Source organism: Hippopotamus amphibius, chromosome 2, assembly GCF_030028045.1.
Source record: "Hippopotamus amphibius kiboko isolate mHipAmp2 chromosome 2, mHipAmp2.hap2, whole genome shotgun sequence".
In the NCBI taxonomy this organism is placed as follows: Eukaryota; Metazoa; Chordata; class Mammalia; order Artiodactyla; family Hippopotamidae; genus Hippopotamus; species Hippopotamus amphibius.
In genome coordinates, this window is record NC_080187.1 from 177639459 (window position 1) to 177660491 (window position 21033).

At 48.0% G+C, this 21033-nt stretch overlaps 1 protein-coding gene across 1 annotated transcript in view; it reads right to left on the reverse strand.

Moving 5' to 3' along the window:
- The window catches only part of RYR3 (ryanodine receptor 3), a 361967-nt gene that overhangs the window by 176974 nt on the left and 163960 nt on the right, over positions 1 to 21033 (reverse strand). Inside the window, 8 exon segments of the mRNA XM_057721476.1 lie at positions 1432 to 2227; positions 3699 to 3925; positions 4327 to 4413; positions 10775 to 10940; positions 13681 to 13844; positions 15760 to 15796; positions 16673 to 16848; positions 18422 to 18630. Of these exon segments, the coding sequence (XP_057577459.1) occupies positions 1432 to 2227; positions 3699 to 3925; positions 4327 to 4413; positions 10775 to 10940; positions 13681 to 13844; positions 15760 to 15796; positions 16673 to 16848; positions 18422 to 18630 (1862 nt within the window).

Genomic DNA, 21033 nt, shown 5'->3' on the forward strand with positions numbered 1-21033 from the left:
TTGTCCTACTTGTGATTATAACTACAACATTTAAAGTCCTGTGGGTCAATGAAATAAAAAAAACAAAAAAAACTAAGTTGAATGACTAGGGAACATCTGTGAAAGGCAAGTTTTTTTTTTTTTTTTTTTTTTTTTAAATGCTAGAATTGAGTGTGAGTTAGACAGCTATAAAAAATTGGGGGAAATCTTAAAAAGCTAGAAACATTTTGCACTCAGGTTGCTTTCAATTACCTCTAAATCTGCAGCCCACCTTAAAGACCCCAAACTGGTCATCGTAGATGGTGCGTGACAGGTGTCATCCATGGAAAAGAGAGGACTCTGTGCCAGTCAGGGACTCACATTAAAGAAGAGGCCTCCATCAGAATAGCACATTTCTATGTTTTAATAAAATATTTAAGGTACATATGTAAAATTTGTTATGCTTCTCCTCAATTCAATGTTTTGATGAAATGACCGCCTACCAATCCCATCTCACTGGATAAGAGAGCTTCAACTGCAGATTGTTTTTTATAATATATTTTATGCTAAAATATATTTTGAATTATATTTTATAAAAACACATTGTAATATTATGTTTTATTTTATCATCATCCATATTTTACAAATCATAAAGCTGAGACTGATGGGCTAGTGACTTCGCAAATTTGTGTAACTAGTAAGTGGCTGAGGAGCAGGAATTGAAACCCAGGGATGCCTGAACCAGGCTCACTCCACTAAGACAAACTCCTCTATTTCTTTTCTTTTTTACTTTTTAAAAAATTTTATTGACATATAGTTGATTTACAGTATTGTGTTAATTTCTCCTCTATTTATTTTCATTTCTCTTTTCTCAGTGCTGAGAAGACAAAAGTCGCGATCATCTTCAGTGCATCACTGATACACTTTAAGTCTGGTAAGACTGTTTCAGGAAGCACTGAGGTTCCCCAGGTGATGCCAAGGGAGCAGCTCTAAGGGAGCAGGACTCTTAGCTCAGATGGCATTTTCTTTGAATGCCAGTGTATGTCAGCCTGGTGGTCAGAGCATGGCAACAAATGAGAGCAGGTGATGAGCGTGGTCATCCTACGAGCCAGTTCCTATGGTCAACTCCACAGCCAAAGTCTCCTCCCTGTCTCCAGACAAGATCTCACAAATAAGACCATTAGTCCCAAAGGGTAGGAGATAAGATCAGGGAAAAATCCACCGCTGGTAGCAGAAAAACAATTCTAAAGCACATGCCTTATTGATGAGGGCTGGTATCATTGTTTTGGTTTGGGGAGACTTAGGGCAGACCTTCTAGCTCAGAAACAAGCAGGACCAGTGGGCGCTCTCCCTGAGCATCTCTGCTACACTCCACATTCAGGACAGGGTCCACAGTCCTGGCCTCACCACCAGGCTGCACTGTCTCCCTCCCCAGCTCTTCCCAAGGGCAGGATGCTGGCTGCCCTGCGTTACCTGCAGCTTGACGGACTCTGGTAATCGGGTCTGCAGCAAGCCTCTGATGGGAGCCTCCTTGCTGGCCTTTTCCCCAGCCTCCACGGCCTTCTCCTCCACCTGGGTCACGTCCTCCTTCTCTGCTCCCTCCTCTGTCTCCCCACTGTGCTCCCCGAACACGGAGGGGTCAATGAGGAGGAGGATCTGCCGAACGTCATCATCGTCAAACACGCCCATGACCAGCAGGGCTCCGATGAGTTTCAGCACAGGCACAAACTGGAACTCCACAGACCCCCCGACGGGGTCCCGGATGTGAGCCCCGCTGCCCTGCACTGCCTCCGTCAGCATGCTCAGCGCCTTCGTCTTGAGAAGCTCCAAGGGAATCTCGGGGCTCTGCTTCTGGTGCTCCTCGCTGGTCACGACGAAGCAGGGGGTGGAGAACCTGAACCCTGGCTTGAGGCACGTTCTCAGGCCCACCCCAGGGAGCCCATGCCTCTTGGACTCGTCCGGGTACAGGCGGATTATCCTGGTGCTGCTGGTGATGGGGATGATGTACTCATTCTTCATCATCAGCTTCCTCTCCTTAGCGCTGGCCAAGTGGATGCTGATGAGCAGGTCGTAGAAGCCGGAGCGCAGGAGGCCGGGGAGGTACCGGTTGTCAATGGCGTAGAAGAGCTGGGAGAGGTCCACGTGGCTGCACAGGGCGTAGGCCACCCGGTTGTTTCCCAGGGCACACAAGGCGCTGTAGAGTCTCAGCGTGTGGTAATGGAACTGCATGAGGTCCTCCTGCTCGCAGAGCTCCAGGATGTCCACACACCTGAGGAGAAGACAAGCAATCAACCACTCCACGGGGGGGGGGGGGGGGAATGTGCCAGAATTCAGCAGAGTGCTAAACCTCCGAATCCCCAGGGATCTCACCGGACCCAAGGGAGGCAGAGCAGGTGGAAGCCTGGAGGAGTCTCTTACAGGCTATCATTCCTCTCCCGGTTCTGGTCCATATCCCAGCTCCTGATAACCCACCATTTCTAACTACGAGGGTCTCAAAAGTCTGTAAGACCTAAAAGACACTGGTTTACCAAATATCAAAGTCCCCCTTATCAGGGAAAACCCAAACCTCAGAACTGAAAACACTCAGGTACACGACAGGTGACTTGGTCCTCTTACTTGTAGTCTCAAGGGGATCCTGTTTCCTGATATGAGAGCCCCTCGGAAGTTGTAGCTAAAGCCCCCATCAGTCTACCACCTGCCTCATTTATATAATCTCCACTTAATCATCAGCCATGGGGCTTTCCCTTTCCTGAAAACAAATGCACACCTGCCCTCCTGTCCAGAGGGGAAATACTTTCCAATCTGAGAAAGTAATCCGTTCCCTTTCTTCATCCCGGCTGTAGAGATTTATTTGCTTGTGTATCACTGCCTTGTGTGTGGGGGCCCAGGGCATGAGCTCCGATCTCTGTTTAAATTTTTCTATTTTGTCTTGCTCCTCGCTGAGAATCTGAGGACACTTTGCAACTGGCTTACTTGGCTGGACTCCTGGTCTTTTCTGCTCCTTCCCTACACTAGCCTGTCTGCTGCTGCCCATGACCCAGTGGAACACCTAAAGGTGAGCTACGTGGGTATCACATACCTCCACCTTCTAGTACTTTATTTCTCTAGTCCAAAAGATCAAGGGGTAATAACATCCATAAAAATAAAACATTTAATTCTTTCTCTGTACAGAAACCGAACTAGATTTTTACCTACACAATTTCATTCTTTCTCCCCCAGAAATCCTTTGGGTGGGCATTGATCTCACTGTCTGGATGAGGAGACTGAGGCCTGCAGTGCATGAGTAATGGACTCAAGGCCACACAGCCAGAAAGTGATAGCGCTGGAATTGAACCCAGGCCATAATCCAGGAGCACCTCTTAACAAGGGGGAACCAGGAGCCTGATTCTTGGTTCTCCAAGCAAGCTAGGCATGCCTCATTCTTCCTCTTTTTGCCATCAATAACATATGTATCTGGGTCACGCTAGGGTTTTTAATTAAACATATGGAAATGTCCCTGAGTGTGAGTACTCGGAGCTACAGTGAAAGCCCCGTGGCAGGCACATCGTCGTGAACACCCTGCTGTTTCTCAGTGAATAATGAAAGCGGGGAAGGGAAAGAAGAGACACCGAGGCTCCGGGGAAATGAGGAGTCATCTTGAGCCCCTGGCCAATGAGGATGCTCCTCCCTCCCTCTGGGCTTGCTGGGTCCTGCCTCCCCGCCTCCCGGGCTGGCCCTTCCCCCTTGGGCCCCTCCACTACCTGTTCTCCTCGGGGATGTGGAGCGCCATCATCTGTAGAGGCTCCAGGCACTGCACCACCCAGCCATGGCGCTCGCTCACCCGCTCCATCTCCACCTTCAGGAAGCTGCTGGGCATGCGGCTCCAGAGCACGGGCTGGATGGTTTGGACGTCCAGCCGCGGCGGGCACTGCGGGACGGGGTTCTTCTCTTCACTCTTAAATATGGCTGCCGACAGGGGCATGGCGTTCTGGGGCAAGGCAGAAAGGCATCAGGGGAGAGAACACACGTGCGACACAGAGATGCTCGGTGGCTGGACAAGGCACCTGGCCCACGATAACCAACAGGGTGAGCATACATTAAAGGGAGACAAGTGCATCCAGGGACCAGTGACGGCTTCACCAGCATCAGGGAAGACCGGACATAACGGGTTATACGGGCATTCATTCATTCTTTCGGCATCCAACAGACGTGGGGGAAGGGGAAAATGGGAACCTATTTGTGAATTTCACATGGAAGTGTAGAGGTTTGCGGGGCATATGAGAAGCAAGAGGTGACAGATGTCTGGCTTTCTCAGGCCTGAGCTTCTCCCCCTAATGGTCAGTGCGCCTTCTCATGTCACAGACATTAGGTGAGGGGACAGATAAATACCTTCAGCTTCCCAAGTTCAAACTGAAACAAAGAGGTGCTTGTAGGCTGCAGGAAGACGGCTGGAAACACTTTGGTATTGGGCTCCACCTGGAAACCAAAACAAACCCAGAGGTTTGCCCTGAATTATAAAATCATAGGTGGCTACGAAAGGACCCTAACTCAGAGTGATTGGCCAGAGACAACCCAGAAACCCACAGCATCACCATAAAACCCGAGACTGCGAGCCACGTGGCAGAGCCGTCCTCCTGGGTGCCCCTACCCTCCCGCTCTCCGCCCGGGCGCCCCTTCCCAATAAAGTCTCTTCTTTTGTCAGCCAAAAACCCCACAAACAAACAAACATCACAGGGGGCTAAGTCATGGGCGTTTGAATCAACACGCTCCCTCCAGCTTGACCTGAAAGAGGACAGTTAACTGGCTGCTCGTTGTCCACTGCTCAGAAATCCCCAGAGACCCAGTGCCCACCAGGAGCTATTGTCACTGCTCCCACCGTCAGCACTCCCCTCCTCTCTCCACTCGGGGCTGAACAATCTCACGTCCTTTCATTTACTCTCTCGGGGAACTGAAGCTAGCAGCTCTCTCCAGCACGTAGGAGGACAGTCACAGGTGGGCCACCAACTGGCCACCAAAGGCAATGCCTGCTTTGGGCACAGAACAAGGTGAGGCACTGGCTCTTCACAGAGCATGGAGACCCCTGGCCTGTGGGTAGCACCATCCTCCATCACTCCCTCCCCTGGGAGGCGAGAAGTGAGGGCAGGACGGTGCGGTGACTTCAGTACTTTTTCTGAAGGCACGTGGTTGTGGGTCAGGCAAGCCCAGGGGATGTACAGCAGAGCGTCTCAACCTCAGTCCTACTGATATTTTGGGCTGGGTAAGTCTCTCCTTGGGGGCTGCCCTGTGCATTGTAGGGCAGTTAGCAGCACCCTGGCCTCTATGTACTAAGAGGTCAGCAGCACCCCCCAGCCCCTCCGCAGTCATGGCAACCGCTCCAGAGGCTGCCAGATGTCCCTGAAGGGAGCAGTGCCCCTACCTGAGAGCCCGCTTTGCAGGCAGGGACCACACGGTGCTTCCCTGCAATTACATGAAGAGGCGGCCCCTGGAGCTGGCCTCCTCCCTCAAAATCGCTCCCTCTCGCTTGATTCCTCTGGACTTCTCTCCACCCCTTCCTCACTCTCTATGATTTTAGTTCTTACATTAAATGGTGTGGGATTCACCAACTGCCTTTTAGCTGCCACTGAGATGAGGCATGTGGGTTTACTTATTTATGACATCAGGGGCTCCACTTATCACTTGCTCGCTTTGATGTAGGGCTTTGGTCACACTCGGAGAACCACAGAAGAAACGGGACTTTAATTCCACCAACTGAAGTCCTTTGCCTTTAAGCTAATTCAGACATTAGGACATTCTTGCAACTCTCTCAACCCATCAAATTAGGGGCTGCTGGGTATTGTGAACATACTTGTACAATCCCCTCTCCTAGAACCTGTGTCTTGTTTCCAGCAAACGGAATACGGCAAAAGTGAAAGGACTGTCACTCCCTTGATGAGGTTACACTATGTAAGGCTCCATCTCAGCAGACTGGAGAGGAAGATGCTCACACAGTCTTGGAGAAGTAAACTGGCATGTTGTGAGAGGGCCATGTGAAGAGGAGTTCCAGGGGGTCTCATGGGGCTGAGAGTGGTTGGCCCCTGGCTTCAGCCAGCAAGAAATGGAGCCCTAGTTCTACAAATGCAAGCAACTGAATTCTGCCAACAACCACGTGAGCTTAGAAAAGGACCCCAAGCTCCAGAAAAGAATGCAGCTTGGCTAACACCTTGACTGCAGCCTTGTGAGCTGCTGAGCAGAGGACCCAGCTAAACTGTGCCCTGACTCCTGACCCTTGGACACCATGGGACAATAAATGAATGCTTTTAAGTCACTGAGTTTGTGGTAATTTGTGACGAGGGAATAGAAAATGAATACAGCGATTTTCCTTTCTGCCAGGATATTTGTTACAGGATTCTTGTAAATAATGAACTTCCTCAATGCATTTAGACATAAGATTTGTAAACACACATTTTCATGGCTGGAAGTGACTTAAAAGACTGTGTGGTCCGGTGCTATCATCTGCTCACGAGGAAGAGGCCAAGCGTGTTAAACCCAAGCTTGTGCCCAGAACACATCATTCGAGCATACCACAGCAGGCTCACATTTTGCATATAAACATGTGCTTTCTACCTGATGCTTCAGGTACCCATGGATGACGTGAAGGGATGATGCCTGTAAATCCAACGTGTAGGGATGGGACTGCTAGAACTGCCTGGCTCTGTCTGAAATAAGCTAAGCACATTCAAAGGTTATTTAGTTCCTTTCATATACCTGCTTTGTGTCAGGCTCTGGGTTTATAGGTGAGAGACACAAATGGGAAATTCTGATTTGATGCTGTGTGACTTTGGCCACAAGGCAGGAGTCACCCCTGGGCTGGCCCCAGATTTCTCAGATACCCAATATGTAACATCTAGAACAATGTGTGACCCTCAAGTCATCACAACTTGAAGCAAGTAGAGGTCTGGTGACTAAGAAAACTTCACCTGGACCAGCCAGAAGCCCACGAGCCCATGCTCACAGGGAGAGAAAAATGCATTCAGCCAAGGTTTCCTAGGCTGAACTAAATTGTAGCAATACAGGGAGCCACAGGCCAAAGAGGGTGGCACGTTTTTAGATCCCTCAGGAGTGGTCCCTGCAAACTTCATAAACTACCCAGTCAAATGCCAGGGCCCTCCTCAAACCTCCCTGCAGAGAGGAGGTCCTTGTAAGCATCTAGGATGGATGCCCTGGGACAGATTTATTTCTACCTTGCAGAGCATACTCCCACCATAATGAACAATGGGAATTTCTCTTCCATCACTAAAATAACAAGAACACACAATGTGAGCTCCTGATGGGTGCACACGAGGAGAGAAACTGCAACTGGTGGTGTGGTAAGTGGAATCCTAGACAGCCATCCTGACCCCTGGGGTTAGTCCTGTGATTGTGTATGTCACAGGGCAAAACAGATCCTGCAGATGTTAGTAAGGCTACTAGTCAGTAGACCTTAAGACAGGCAGAATATTCTTGTGGGCCTAATCCAATCACATGAGCCCTCAAAAAAGCAGGTGTTTTCTCCTTCTGGGGGCAGAAGGGAAAATCAGAGAGAGCCTGGAAGCACGAGAAGAACCGGATGTGCCCTTGCTGGCTTTGAAGACAGAAGGGGCCATGTGAGAGGGAATGTGGGCACCTCTGGGAGCAGAGAAGGGTCGACCAGTGAGGAAACGGGGACCTCAGAACCTCAGCCTACAACCACCACTGGATCCTGCTGACAACGGGAATGAACTTGGAGGGGACTCTGCCCAGAGCCTCAGGACAGAGCCAGTGCAGCCCAGCCGACACCTTGATTTCGGGTTTGTGAGAACCTGGGCAGAGAACCCAGTCACACTTTACAGAACTGTGAAATGACAAACAGATGCTGTTTTAAGCTGCTGGTTTTGTAGTAACCTGTTAGGCAGCAATTGAAGGGCTAGTGGCTTCCCAACCGAATTCATCAATTTGATAACAAATACGTAGCATCACTCACTAGGTGCCAGGTACCGTCCCAAGTGCAGGGGATGCAGCAGTGAACCTGAGAGATGGGAGACAGCCTCTGCCTTCAAGGAGCTAGCATTCTGGAAGAGGAGGCTGCATTCTAATGGGATAAGCAGTGAACCCAGCTTTGAGGCGGCCACAAAGTGCCATGGACTTTCTTCCCTTTCGTGTTTTTAAGGCACCTTTCATCACTGGCTGATCTATTTTGTCTTTGCAATGATAGACATTCTATTTCTAATCGTGTGTGAAGGTCAGGGCATAGGGACCAGCCTGAACTGAAAGGTAACCCCTCTCATAAATCTGCATCTTACAGCTGGCTTTGCTCTCCGAGCATTGTGCCTGGTGTGGCAGTGTATGGCAGTAACCAAGGAGTATCTCGTGAACATACATTTTATTTCTCACTTCTCCCATGATTACATTAAGTGAGACAGAAAAAGCTTTTCAAATTGCGTAGCAGTATTTAATGGGGAGGTCTAGAAACATTATTTGAGAGAATCCTTCTCTCATTATTTTGGCGACTGGTCCCTTCTCAATGGAAAGCCAGTGTATAAATATTGCTGCCCTGCTCCTCTCAAGATAATTGAAAAATGAAAATGGCTACAGCTGCAGAATAACAATTATCCCACTGGCGGGAGACCGGATGCATGGCTGGACATGTTACTGTCTCGCTGGGAATGAGAAGGGGGCTGGGTGGGTGTGAGCCTCCTGAGGGTCCCTGCTCAGAGTCCTGGCCTCCTCCCCACCCCCACCCTGAGGTGAGAGCAGGTGGGGAGCCCTGAGCAGAGTTATCAAGATTTGGACGCTTGGAGTCGCACCAGGCACCCTGGGGTGCAGGTGCCACCATGCAGCTCAGACAACTGACCGGCCCAGCATCATCTAAGAACTACTGTGAAAGACGGGATACAAATGGCACAGTGTCCTGCCATTTGTGGTAACATCATGGGCTCTTTCCTGGAGCAGCCAAGTCACTGCTGCTGCAAATGCCATGGGTTATTTATTTATTTATTTATTTATTTATTTATGGACCTTAAAAGTGATTAGAGGCTTTGGAGCTCTCTGCAGCTCAGGGAGGACCCTCTAGTCAAACTCATTTCAAACGTTCATGGGAAAAAGCTAATGGATTCTGAAGGACGGCAGTAATGTATATAAGCCTCCTTTCAGGGGATTTGGGGGGAGGGGAAGGTGGAATCATGAGAAAATACTGGAAGAATAATACCTTACTTTCTGCTTCAAAACCTGGTTCTGCAAAGGCCTCTTTCTGCGAGCTGCTGGTGGGGTCCCGGCTACTGGGTGGTAGTGATGCTTCTACTTCTTCCCGGGAGGAGGAAGAGGGGTGCAGGGGCCCCCCACTGCAGGAGGTCCTGGGGAGGACCGTCACACTGACAGCTTGTCCCCGGCCCTCAGGAAGGGCTCTGCCCATCTAATTTTGGTCACCTAACAGTTCAGATTTGGGGTGGCTACTCTCTCTCTCCTCTACAGACCCCAGCTCTCCAACCACAGGCCGGACAAATGGCTGCCAAGGGGCTTTTCAGCCTGGAGGCTGTAACCTGGGCTGATTCTGGAATCTGGGGTTTTAGCCATTTACACAGGAGCAGGATGCTTTTATCTGCTGTAGTTGGCTAAGATTCCCTGAACACTGCCTGCCACTGTCTGGTCAGAACTCTTCAGGAGCTCCTCATTTCTTCCTAATACCTCCGTACCTTTCCAAACTTGCTACCAAGAACCGTAACCCATTCTACTCTGTCCGTTGTTCCTCAAACTTTCCTTATGCCCTCGTCTCCATTATGCTTCTTGTGCCATGCTTTCAACCTAGTACACTCCTCTCTCTTTACCTGGAAGATTCTTTGTTTCAAAATCAAGATTTCTCTGTAATAAAGCTTTTCTTGACCACTCTTAATGGAAGCAGGCTCTTCCTTCTCTGAACTCATATAACACTCTATCCACACATACACGAGACTGTCCATTCTATCCTGGGAGTGTCGAGAAGGTTTAATACAGAAATTTAACTTTCTAGCTTAGCCTGTCTCATAGTATGCTCTGTAGAACTCTAGACTTATAGAATATTACCAATTGTTAAACTTAAAAAAAAAAAAGCTTTTCTTGGTTAAATAATGAGAAATGATTGGTTAGGTTTCTTTCTGAAGGATTGCTTAAAGTTTTCCTATACTAACACTCACAGGAAAACTTCCAAAGGAGGATATAATTTGTGGTATTTCCCAAGCTTACTTGGCCATCAAAGATGAAAATCTGGCTTAAAGGAGATTAGGCTTCTTGTGGTTAATGACAGGTACACCTGCGTGGGTATAATTGATGGCTTCCCCAAGTAGTTCTGTCGAAGTCCATAGTCAATGAAAGGAGAAAATACATTATTCATGTAAATACATTTTTAAAGGACCTTGTAAAGACGCCATAGTGAATGAGAATAACCTTTTTTGCAAAGGGAATACTTCCTGGCAAATCAGTTTTTATAGGTCTGTATTTTGAGCATAGAAGTATCTTAAAGTGAAGAGTATCTTTGTTGACCTTTTAAACTTTGCATCCTATATACATAGGAAACATGAGAGGTGAACAAGAAATATTGATGGAATTAATGAATAATCTTTTGGAGCCCATCACCAAGGAAAAGCCTTCTTATCTCCTAGAAGGATGACCAGCATTTCTGATCAACCAATAAATGAGATCTTTTCCTCTCTGAACAAAAGTCACTTTACTCTTGTCTTTCTAGATGGCTTTGGACCACGCAGGTACCTCAACTCCATGTGCTGTGGTGGGGATGAGAGGGGACTGAAGAGCAGAGCCCTGAGCACCAGGCTGAGGAGGCTGCTGTCATGGCCCCAGGAGCTGCCCCTACCTGGTAGCAGGTGCCGAGTTCCCTCCCATTGGCCGAGAAGGACAACATGCCCATCGCCAGATCCACGAGGCAGCCGATCTCCAGGTCCACGTTGCTGCGACTCGTTCTTTGGGACGTGGCCACGATGTCCCCACCCCAGACCATGTAGCAGTTGCTGCGCTTCACACTGGGAGTCGGGGAGAGGAAAAGGCACAGAATCTGGACTGGGGCAGTTTGCAATCAAGATTCAGGACTGAAGTGCCCCCAAAGTCTCCAATGAAGCTTTCCAATCAGCCCCCAATAATTTTTTTCTTAAATGAATTCACCCAGTTTGGGACTGTGGCACTCTATCTGCTTCAAAGCGCAGAGTGTTCAGGCTTCCTGTTTCCTGGCTCATCGTCAATTCATGTTTCTGAAACAGTTAATGGGGACGGTAGCATTCCCACCTTAGAGGTGGGAAATAAAGGCACAGAGAGAATGGCCACCACAGGGGGACTCAGAGAGGGATTTGATATAAGAAGCAGGAACACAAAAATCTCAGTGCCAGGGCAAAAGTCCACTTGACACTTGAGAACTCAGGCCCACATTCCCTAGGGTGGCAGGCCTGGGCCAGGGGAGGCTTGCAAAGTAGATAAGTTTGTCTCTGATGTCCTCCCACCTCGTGACCTGTACCACCCTGCCCTCCCAGCTCCCTGGAGACCAACCCTCCTGCACTCTCTACCACCTACTAACCTGGGTGCCTTTCACAGCCAGCTGGTTACCGCTCTCCAGAAAGAAAACTCCATCACAGGCATTTAGATTTAAAAGCCAACTATAATAACCAAAAAGTCTTCAAAGCTCCAAAGCCTGGATTTTTTCATGAGACGATTTCAAACCCTGGCTGGGCTTTGGCGAAGCGGTACGTGGATGCCCAGAGTGCCTCACGATGGCTGCGGGCAAGAGGCAGCTGCTGTGTCTCCTCCTAAGCCCGGTCATCTGAGGGACCCGGCTGCTCAAAGTAACACCAAGTGCTTTCTCTCAGGCTAAAGGAGAGAGTGACTCTATACGGGATGCTAGAGCAGCCACTTTAAACTTCCTGAGGTCAATCTGATTTGGCCCTGGAAAGCCCAGGGTTTGATTAGAATTCTCCCAGGTTCTTTCTGGTTCTAGAAGTCCATCACTTCCCCAGACAACTGGAAATCCCCTTCGTAAGCATCCCGTCACCTCCTCTCCTCACTCTCCTCTGGGGTACCAGTCAGGCTGGTGTCTCAGTGTGAATGCCCTCAGGCAGGGCCAGTGCAAATTGCTCCTTCTGAAGAGTTATAGCCTTTGCTAGATTTCCATTAAGGTTAAACTGCATCCCTGTTATTACTTCTTTTCAGTGATTAGAGTGCTAAGTATACTGATGACCACAGAAACCAATTAATAATGTACAGAAGCTGTGGGAGTGTAAAGTGCCACACTTTGGTCATGTTTCAAAGGGCCCAAGTTTGAAGTGCCTGAAAACATCTGAAAATCAATCCTGTGTTTATTTCTGATTACACAAGGCAAAGAACCAAGAGTCATTGAGCACGTACTATGTACTGGGTCTTATTCTAGGTGCCCATGTGTCACTTAATTTTCACAATGAATGCGGTCACTGGAGGCTCAGATAAATAAAATAATCAGGCTGGCACGGCAGAGCCAGCACACTGGAGCAACAGACCCAACCGGGATGAGAACCATCTGCTTTTTGTTCTTTTGGCGGAAGAACAAAGACTGGACTGGTCAATTGCTTCCACATACTTTCCTTTCTAACCAAACCAGATGTTGCATCTGGTTATAGCATCTACTCTGGGTCTCATAACATGATGGACATTCAGTAATGGTAATAAGAGCGCTGTTTATTGAGTACTTGGGTTGAGGCACTGTTGTAGGCACTTATCTACGTATTCTCTCACTTAATCCCCATAACACTCTGTTAGATTAGAACTATTATTCTCATTTTATAGATGAGGAAATTTACACCCACGGAGGTTAAGTAACAGGTCCAAAGTCACGCCTCTAGTAAGTACTGGAACCCAGTTTAAAACGCAGGCAGTTAAGTCTGTAGTCTTAACCAACTGCCTACAGTGGTCCCCTGAACACAGCAATTCTGCCTGACTTCTGGCCGCCAGGCTCTGATGAGCCAGTAGCAACTACAGAGCACTGAGTGCAGAACATTCCTGAATTTGTAGCGATAAGTGTAGGCACGAGAACCAATTTATTACATTTCTACACAAGCCTGTATGCGCAAGGACTCTAGGAAATCTCCCTTAGCTGGAAATAAGGCATGGTCTGCTGGGTCACCTCTGGGGCATTGCTGGCCAAAGATTCTTCTCCTGGTGATAGTACCAGTGGACCAGAGCGAGGGTATGGGTGTGCCTAAAACATGTTTTCCTTTAAGATCCCTGATTTTATTCAGTGGTTATTATTTATAAATTTGCCATGTTTCTTTCACGTTCTTTATGCTTTCAGCCATCACAGACTTTTGGGATGAGAAGTTCTGAGTTGATCAGCTGCTGTGTGATGTGGTACCTCTTTTAATTTTCTGGAATTGACTCCCCTCAAGCACCCAGGGATTTTTCTCTGTCTTGTTCTGATGTTATAGAAATTGGGGCTTGCCCAGAAATCATGGAAAACAGCTGAGAGGGAGCCTGGACTTTCTAATTGTCCATCTCTACTTTCCATCCCCGGGTCATGTTTTATACACACGATGAAATTGCCCTTTCTTGTGGCTAATAACACTTCTCCCACCATAGTACCCCACCTCCCATTTACTTAAGGATGCTAAGCCTGTGCTTCCTTTTACCTTTACAATAGAGGCCGGATATTTCCTTCTTTGGGGTGTGAGGGGGAAGGGAAAAAGACTGCTGGGGGAGGGAGTGAGGAACCCGATAGCCAACCTTTCCCCTCCGGAGTCCCCTTACCTTTCGTGGACCCGGCCTCTTTCATCCCCCAGAGTAACAGTCACGGTACAGTTTTTGTTCAGGTCAAACTTCTCACTGTACAAGTGATAGTCTGGAGTCACCCATCCAACCCAGACGCAGGAGGGGTCCTGTCCAGCAAAGATGCGGATCGCGTAGTAGCACTGCTGGGGAGAGACCACAGCAGGGGAGTGAGTGGCCCCAGTTGGAGGGAGTGGGCTTAAGAGGCAGAAATTATGCAGACGTCTACTTGGCCCCCTCTTCTTAAAAAGCACACTGTTCAGGAGGTGTACTGCACTGCACTCTGGACTGGGTGAAGGCTGAGGAGAGAACCTGTTTTCCATATTTTTTCCTTTTCTGTTGTGCGTTAGCCTAAAAAAACCAGGCACTTAATATACCACCCTCTGCCCAGAAGATGCTGCTGCTGAGATCAGGGGCAGCCATTTAGAACGGTCAGCACAGAACCCTAACTTTCTTCTGGGTACCAGGGCTGCTGGGGAGAGCCGGGCATCACCTTTGCCCTCCGAGAGAACAGTGGGGGCAGAAAGGTCAGAGCACGCAGGCTACACTTTCCATGTCAGAAGGAAGTCCAAGTTTTTTTTTTCTTTTTAAGTCTTGAAAAAGATGTTATAAAAGAAAAAGCCCACAATGTGGGCAAGTGTGGTCATCAGACTCAATGACAGGCAGGGCTGAAAATTACAGCCATTCTTGGCGGGCATTGTAATAATTTTTGAAGTGTATCGCTACATTATAATAACAGCTAAAGCATTGTGGTAAGCAATGTGACTGCTTCATCATTTTCTTTATGAAACTGAGCACATTCATCCTAAATGAAGTCCTTTTATGTGTAGTCTGTCCTGTTCTTTGGATTGGAAGATAGAAGGGTTAGCCAGACACACCTGTGCTGGAATCGTGGCACTGGTAGCTATTAATCATGTGAGCATGGACAAGTCCTTTGTCCTCTCTGTGCCTCAGAGTGCATGATATCGTCCATCTGCTGGGGTTGCAGTGGAAGTTAAGGGAAGGTGAGGGACTTCCCTGGTGGTCCAGTGGTAAAGAATCCGCCTTCCAATGCAGAGGATGCAGGTTTGATCCCTGATCAGGGAACTAAGATCCAACACGCCGCGGGGTAACTAAGCCCGTGCACCACAACTACTGAGCCTGCATGATGCAAACTACAGAGCCCACGCACCCTGGAGCCCACGTGCTACAACTAGAGAGAGAAAACCCACACGCCACAACTAGAGAGACGCCTATGTGGTGCAGCGAAAGATCCCGCATGCTTCAACGAAGATTCTGCGTGCCGCAAGTAATACCCAAAGCAGCCAATAAATAAATAAACAACAACAAAAAAAGAGGGAGGGTAATACAATGCACCCATTGTAGTGCCCTGCACATAGTAAGTGTGTGACATGATGTGGCAAGAATCTTACTCCTGACAGTAAACCTACAGACTTGGGATTGCAGGATAACTTTAAACAAGGGGTCACATGCATGTCTTCCAAAGAAATTTTTTTTTTTTTTTTTGGTCAGGTGCCAAAGAAGAATGAGAGAAAGAAGGACATTAAGAAGCATTGCTTTCTGAGCACTGCCTAGCTTGTAGAAAAAGAACCAAAAGCAGCCTCCTTCTCCTGGGCTGGCTCCCTGCTCCTTTTTCTCATTCGACTGCATTCAACATTATTCCTGGCACTGCTCAGAGAAACGGGAGAGTTGATACACAGAAGTTTACATAAAAGAGCAAATAAAAGGATTCGATTAAGAGTCCCCCCTTCCTCCCCCAGCTGAGGTTCATGTCCATCAGAAAGGCAGTGCTGGGTGCCTGGTGGCAAACAGGCACCAAGCACACAGTGGTGCCCACTCAGATGCTCCAGGTAGAGTTCTGTTCTGCACTGAATACTGTTTTTCTTTCCCCCACTTGAGAAATGCCATAGATATGTTCTGGAAGCATCGAGATGGATATTAAAAGACAGAGTAATTGGCAGTTAAAGAGGATCTCTAGACAGATCTTTGCTGTAAAGGGCATATGACCAGGCACAGCAGAGAGTCACATAATTAAAACCGTAATTGAGCACATTTACTTACTGTTGTTGTGTGAGACAGTATTTCTTGCATCTGTTTCCTGGGGAGAAGAAAATCCATGTTTTAGTTCTTCAGCTCTATAGAGAAGCCCACAAGTCTGACAGGAAACTGATCTACCTTTCATGATGAAGGCAAGTTTAGGAAGCTGGCTGTTCCCTATGCATGCGTGATCCCAACTGGTCTTGGGACTTGCTCATTTGCAACCCGCTGCCACCAGGCAGGGTTGTAACTTCCCGCTCTTGTCTCTCAGCCCAGGGCTGGGGAGAGGTTGGGGAGATGGTACTAAGGTAGGCAGGGATACCGTGGAATACATTATCCTGTTCTCTCAAGCAGCTTCGCTTGTTTAAATCTTAGTAGACAGTCAAACTCTAGAGGAAACCTGGACCAGATATACATCAATGACTAAAAAAGACATTAAAGGGAAGAAAGATAGCAAGGGATATATTCCTTATCAGGAAGGAGGAGGTCACATTCCTCACGAGTCACATAGCTGCTGGGTTGGATCCTGGCCAGAGGTATGCAAAGAAGTGTTTGCCTACAGAAGCGTCTAATTTCACACAAAGGCAACAACAATTGCACCCTTGCATGCACTTACATCCTTTTTACTCCCAAAACATGGGAATTATAGGTTGCAAGGAGGCTAGGGACTCAGAGAGCTCGGGAAGAGCAGAAACTTGTCCACCGGATGTGACCCAGTTAGGCTTGATTAGTCCCCTAATTATACACTGCACACACACACACATACACACGCACGTGTGCACGGGCACACACATCCTCATTTCTTTCCTGACGGAAAGCAGAGGGAACCCTGCCCACAGGGCTCTAGTGCCGAGGTGGAGTGAGACGGAGACAGACAGAACGCTGACTCTGCAGCAGACACGCGGAGCACCCCTGAGAGCTGGGGGCCCTCCCTCACCTTTTCTGGAAAGCGTCACTGTCCAGACAGGGGCTGTGACTGAAGGAGGAGTGGCACTCGACTGGCACGCTCAGGCGGCAGTAGATCATGGTGGCGTTGCTGTTCTGCGTGCCGAACGTCTTGTGGATCACCTTGAGGCACGGAGGGCTGTCCAAGGTGCCGTCGATCCTCACGACCTGCAGGCGACACGGTCCTCCCCTGACACAGCCTGACCCCGACCCACCCCTCCTCCCTCCCTGACTATTTACGTCAAGGCTTTCTGTGAACTACAAAGCTTGTCATGAGCGATAACAAACCTTTCCACTCCTCCTTATGTGAACCCTGCCCTATAAAACAGCACCGGTCTGCCTCCGGCTGGGGAAATTAGGGATCTAAAGACATGCCCACTGGGTTTTCTTGTGCAAGGTCAAGGGTGCCAGGCAGGGGGTGATGCAGCCTGGTGTTTGCTGATGTTGACCTTTTAGGAAGGTGGAAAGGGGCTAAAGGAGAAAATCTTTCCAGAGCTTTCCCTTGTCAGTGGGCACGAGAATGTCTAAGGGAGAAGGCTCCAGAAAGCCCGAAGCTCAAGAAGAGACATCAGAGTTGGCTCGGAGGGCACTGTCTCCCACCCAGTGCATTTCCCACCTTTACCAGTCACAGCCTGAGTGCAGAGGCTCCTGGAGGCTCCTCTACACACTGAGGAAATTCCTAGCTCCAGGGTACCAGCACTGCAGGGGTGCACTGGAGGAGGAAAGACCGAAGCTGGATTTTTGAAGTGTGTAGGGGGGAGATGGGAAAGGGGACATAACAATAATAATTTTGTTATGATGTGACCATTTCTCCCTAATTCTAGAGAACGGTTCCTATCCTGCGGTCCATGAGTACGCTTACATATTTTTGTGCGGTTTGCGTAGTTTTCTAAGTGGAGGGTCTCTAGATTCTAGTTTGTCAAAGGGGTTCATGACCTCTAAAACGTTTATGAGCCAGCTTTCTATAGTAATGGTCAGGCAGGAATCAGAGAAATTAAAGTCTCTACTATTTAAGCGTGTGGGGGAAAGTGGAGGATGAAGAGTTGATAGTTGCTGAATTCAAACTGGGCGGTGAGTGAAGGGGACTTATAGTCAGGAGGAAGCAAGCCATTGAATCTAAGGCTTCAGTGGAACTGATTTGTCTGACATCCCATCAGCCCCCATCCCACCCCCAGGCCATGAAAAAGCCATGGTGGGTGTGGGTGACGCAGAGGCGAGGAGATGTTGGAACCAGAATCTGTGCCGGGCTCCGTACAATCTTTGGCTTCTCTGCCTCTCTGCTCCCCCCACAAGGTGAGAGCATCATAATCAACTACTACACCTCCACTTAAAAAACTGGAGACGGTTCTGCAGGAATTAAACAGAGCCTAAAAGACTTGGAAGTTATGAGCGGAAGAGAATCATGCCTGGGACATACCATCTTGAGTGCAGGTACTCAACTTTTCTAGGAAAACAACATTTAAGGTCTCTGGATACTGTATTGCTATGATACCAGGATAGGAACATCTGGAGAAAACACAGTGGCCCAACGCTTTGGGGGTGGACCTGCAAGGTGGTTACCACTTGTAAGGTGCCACTCAGCTGCCCCAGCTAAGGCGCCTTCAGCGACAGCTCGGAGGGCCAGCGAGGAGGCAGCCAGGGCGTGGACTTAGGAAACACCGCCTCGTGACAGGAGCCTCAGTGTGAGCTCAGTGCTTCAGTCCCCCTGCCCTGCCGGGGCCCCTGCAACATGTAGCATTACCTCTATCTGTGGGTGATCCTTGGGCACGTTGACGAATGTCGGGAGGCGCTTGCTGAACCACATGGCCACGTCCCGGTTCATGTTGACAGCAAAAGGTTCAAAGCCCTCTTGGAGGCCGCACATGGTATAAAACTTGAAGGTGCTGGCGTCCATCCCGAGATTCATGCGGCCGATCTGAGAGAGGCCCAGAGAGCAGATGGGCACAAAGCCTGCAGGATGATGAGAGAGCCCGGTCAGCCCACAGGACCGTCCCGGGAAGCTGGGAGGAAGTGCAACCCTTCCTTCCTTAACAGTTTTGAGTCCCAGTAGGAAAGACGGGACAGCATCCTTTTCTTTCTTCCTGGCACATAAACTCCACAGGAGGCCAGGTGGTGTTTACGGCTGCCCTTGGTACACGGGAAAGAAAAGTGAGTCTAGTTCAAAATGATTTGCAGAAAAAAGAATTATCCAGCTAAGATTATTCTTAAGATATAAATAAATATCAGCTGGACAAGTAAAACCAAGAAGAGAAAAAGTGAAATTCTTTATCTATGGCTTAGTTAAAATTGATATTAGGCCCTGGATAATTTTATTTTATTTATCTCTGGAGATATTCCTTTTTTTTTTTATTGAAGTATAGTTGATTGACGATTTTATATTAGTTTCAGGTATACAACATAGTGATTCAATATTTTAATAGACTGTACCCCATTTAAAGTTATTACAAAACAACAGCTGTAATTCCCTGTGCTGTACAATACATCCTTGTCGCTTATCTCTTTGATACACAGGAGTTTATGTCTCTTAATTCCACACCACTATCTTGCCCTCCCCTATTCCTCTCCCCACTGGTTATCATTAGTTTGTTCTCTACATCTGTGAGTCCGTTTCTGTTTTGTTATATACATTCAATTTGCTTTATCTTTTAGACTCCACATATAAGTGATAGCATAAGAGTATTTGTCTTTCTCTGTCTGACATTTCACTTAGCATAATACTCTCTGGATCCATCCATGGTACTGCAAATGGCAGAATTTCATTTTTTTTATGGTTAAATAATAATCCAGTGTGTGTTTGTGCATGTACACACACACACACACACACACACACACACAAGCCCAAAGAGTGACCTGGTGTAAATTGTGTAACTTTTCTAAGTCTCCGCATCTTCTCCAGTGAAATGAGAGGTCTGCTGGTTCTTGTCAATTTGAGAGGATGCTCCTAAGAAGTCTTGGATGCTAGCACTATGACTCTGCTTGTTTACAAAACACAGTTTACAAATCCCAGCCTCCCAGCTTACTGCTATGGTCCCCTCTTAAGTAGGAAAGCGAGATTTTCAAGCAGGAGACATAGAAAACTCTGTTCACTCCTACAGTGACTGTCTCTCCAAGCTCTCCTCTGTATCCTCATCATATTAAAACACTGCCATGCAAAACAGACCCAAAGCAGAAGTTCAAATTGTTGGTGTTCTTGTTTGTGGGCTATTTATGAATCATAATTGTGGACCAACAAATCAGCAGAGCTGGGAAAGCACTAATTATCCCAGATCTGGGAAGATGTGAGGCAGGCAGCTGGAGGGCAGCTGAGGCTGCCAGGAGCACTCAGAAAAGGAGGAAGGGCTCCGAGGCTGGTGGCTAAAGCAGGGCTTGGAGCTCCCATCAGGAAAACCGTGTCACTCCTAGGACAGGGGTGTTTGTTTAAGGGGACATTTAAAGGCCTATTTTGGGAGAATTTATGTTCCACAGTAAGTTGGTCTTAAAGACCAAGGTCAAAATGCACTCTTTCTAAAATCAGTGCTTATATACTGTTACCTAAGTCACAAAATTTCTGTGTAAATAAGTCACATAAGTGAAAGGTAAATCCTTTGCAACCTGAGTTGGTTGCTTTCAGAAACTATGAACTCATTTAGGACACTATTTAATACTAAGTAAGAGAGCTACAATGAAAGCCTAGCAATGAAGGTGATGTCTGTACAAAAAGCATCCTCTTAGGACCACCAGGGACTGATGGCCCTACCCCTTGGGAAGGCAGATGGTCTGGTCCATCATACAAGCCCCAATTCATGCACCATCCGAGCACTGCTATGCTTCTGGCACAGCATTTGGGACGGTGATAGATGAAACCATCCTCTTCTACAGACAGAGATTTTTATAAATGAGGAAACTTTGGAGATCTGACTCCAGTATGGAATAAGGACTGCTTGTCGGCAAAATTTTGGGGTCCTTCCTGGGACAGAGGGCTCTGCTCTATGCTATGAGAAGATGTGAAGGAAGGAAAAGAAACCATCCTGATTGCCAGTTGCTTAGAGAAATGGGGACGACAAATGGAACACAAAAGAATGAATGGTGTGTGGTAAGACATCCCCACCCGTGAGACTGTACTTTGGCTTCCAATCTGGAAAAGTACTACTATAGTAGTTTTATCTTGGAGACATGATTTTGAAGCATTCCATCCCTGATGGGAGCAGAGATCTTAGGCAAGTCTCTCTTGGATGTGGAGAAAAGGGAACCCTCCTACACTGTTGGTGGGAATGTAAGTTGGTGCAGCCACTATGGAAAACAGTATGGAGGTTCCTTAAAAAACTAAAAATAGAACTACCATATGCACTAGCAATCCCACTCCTGGGCACATAT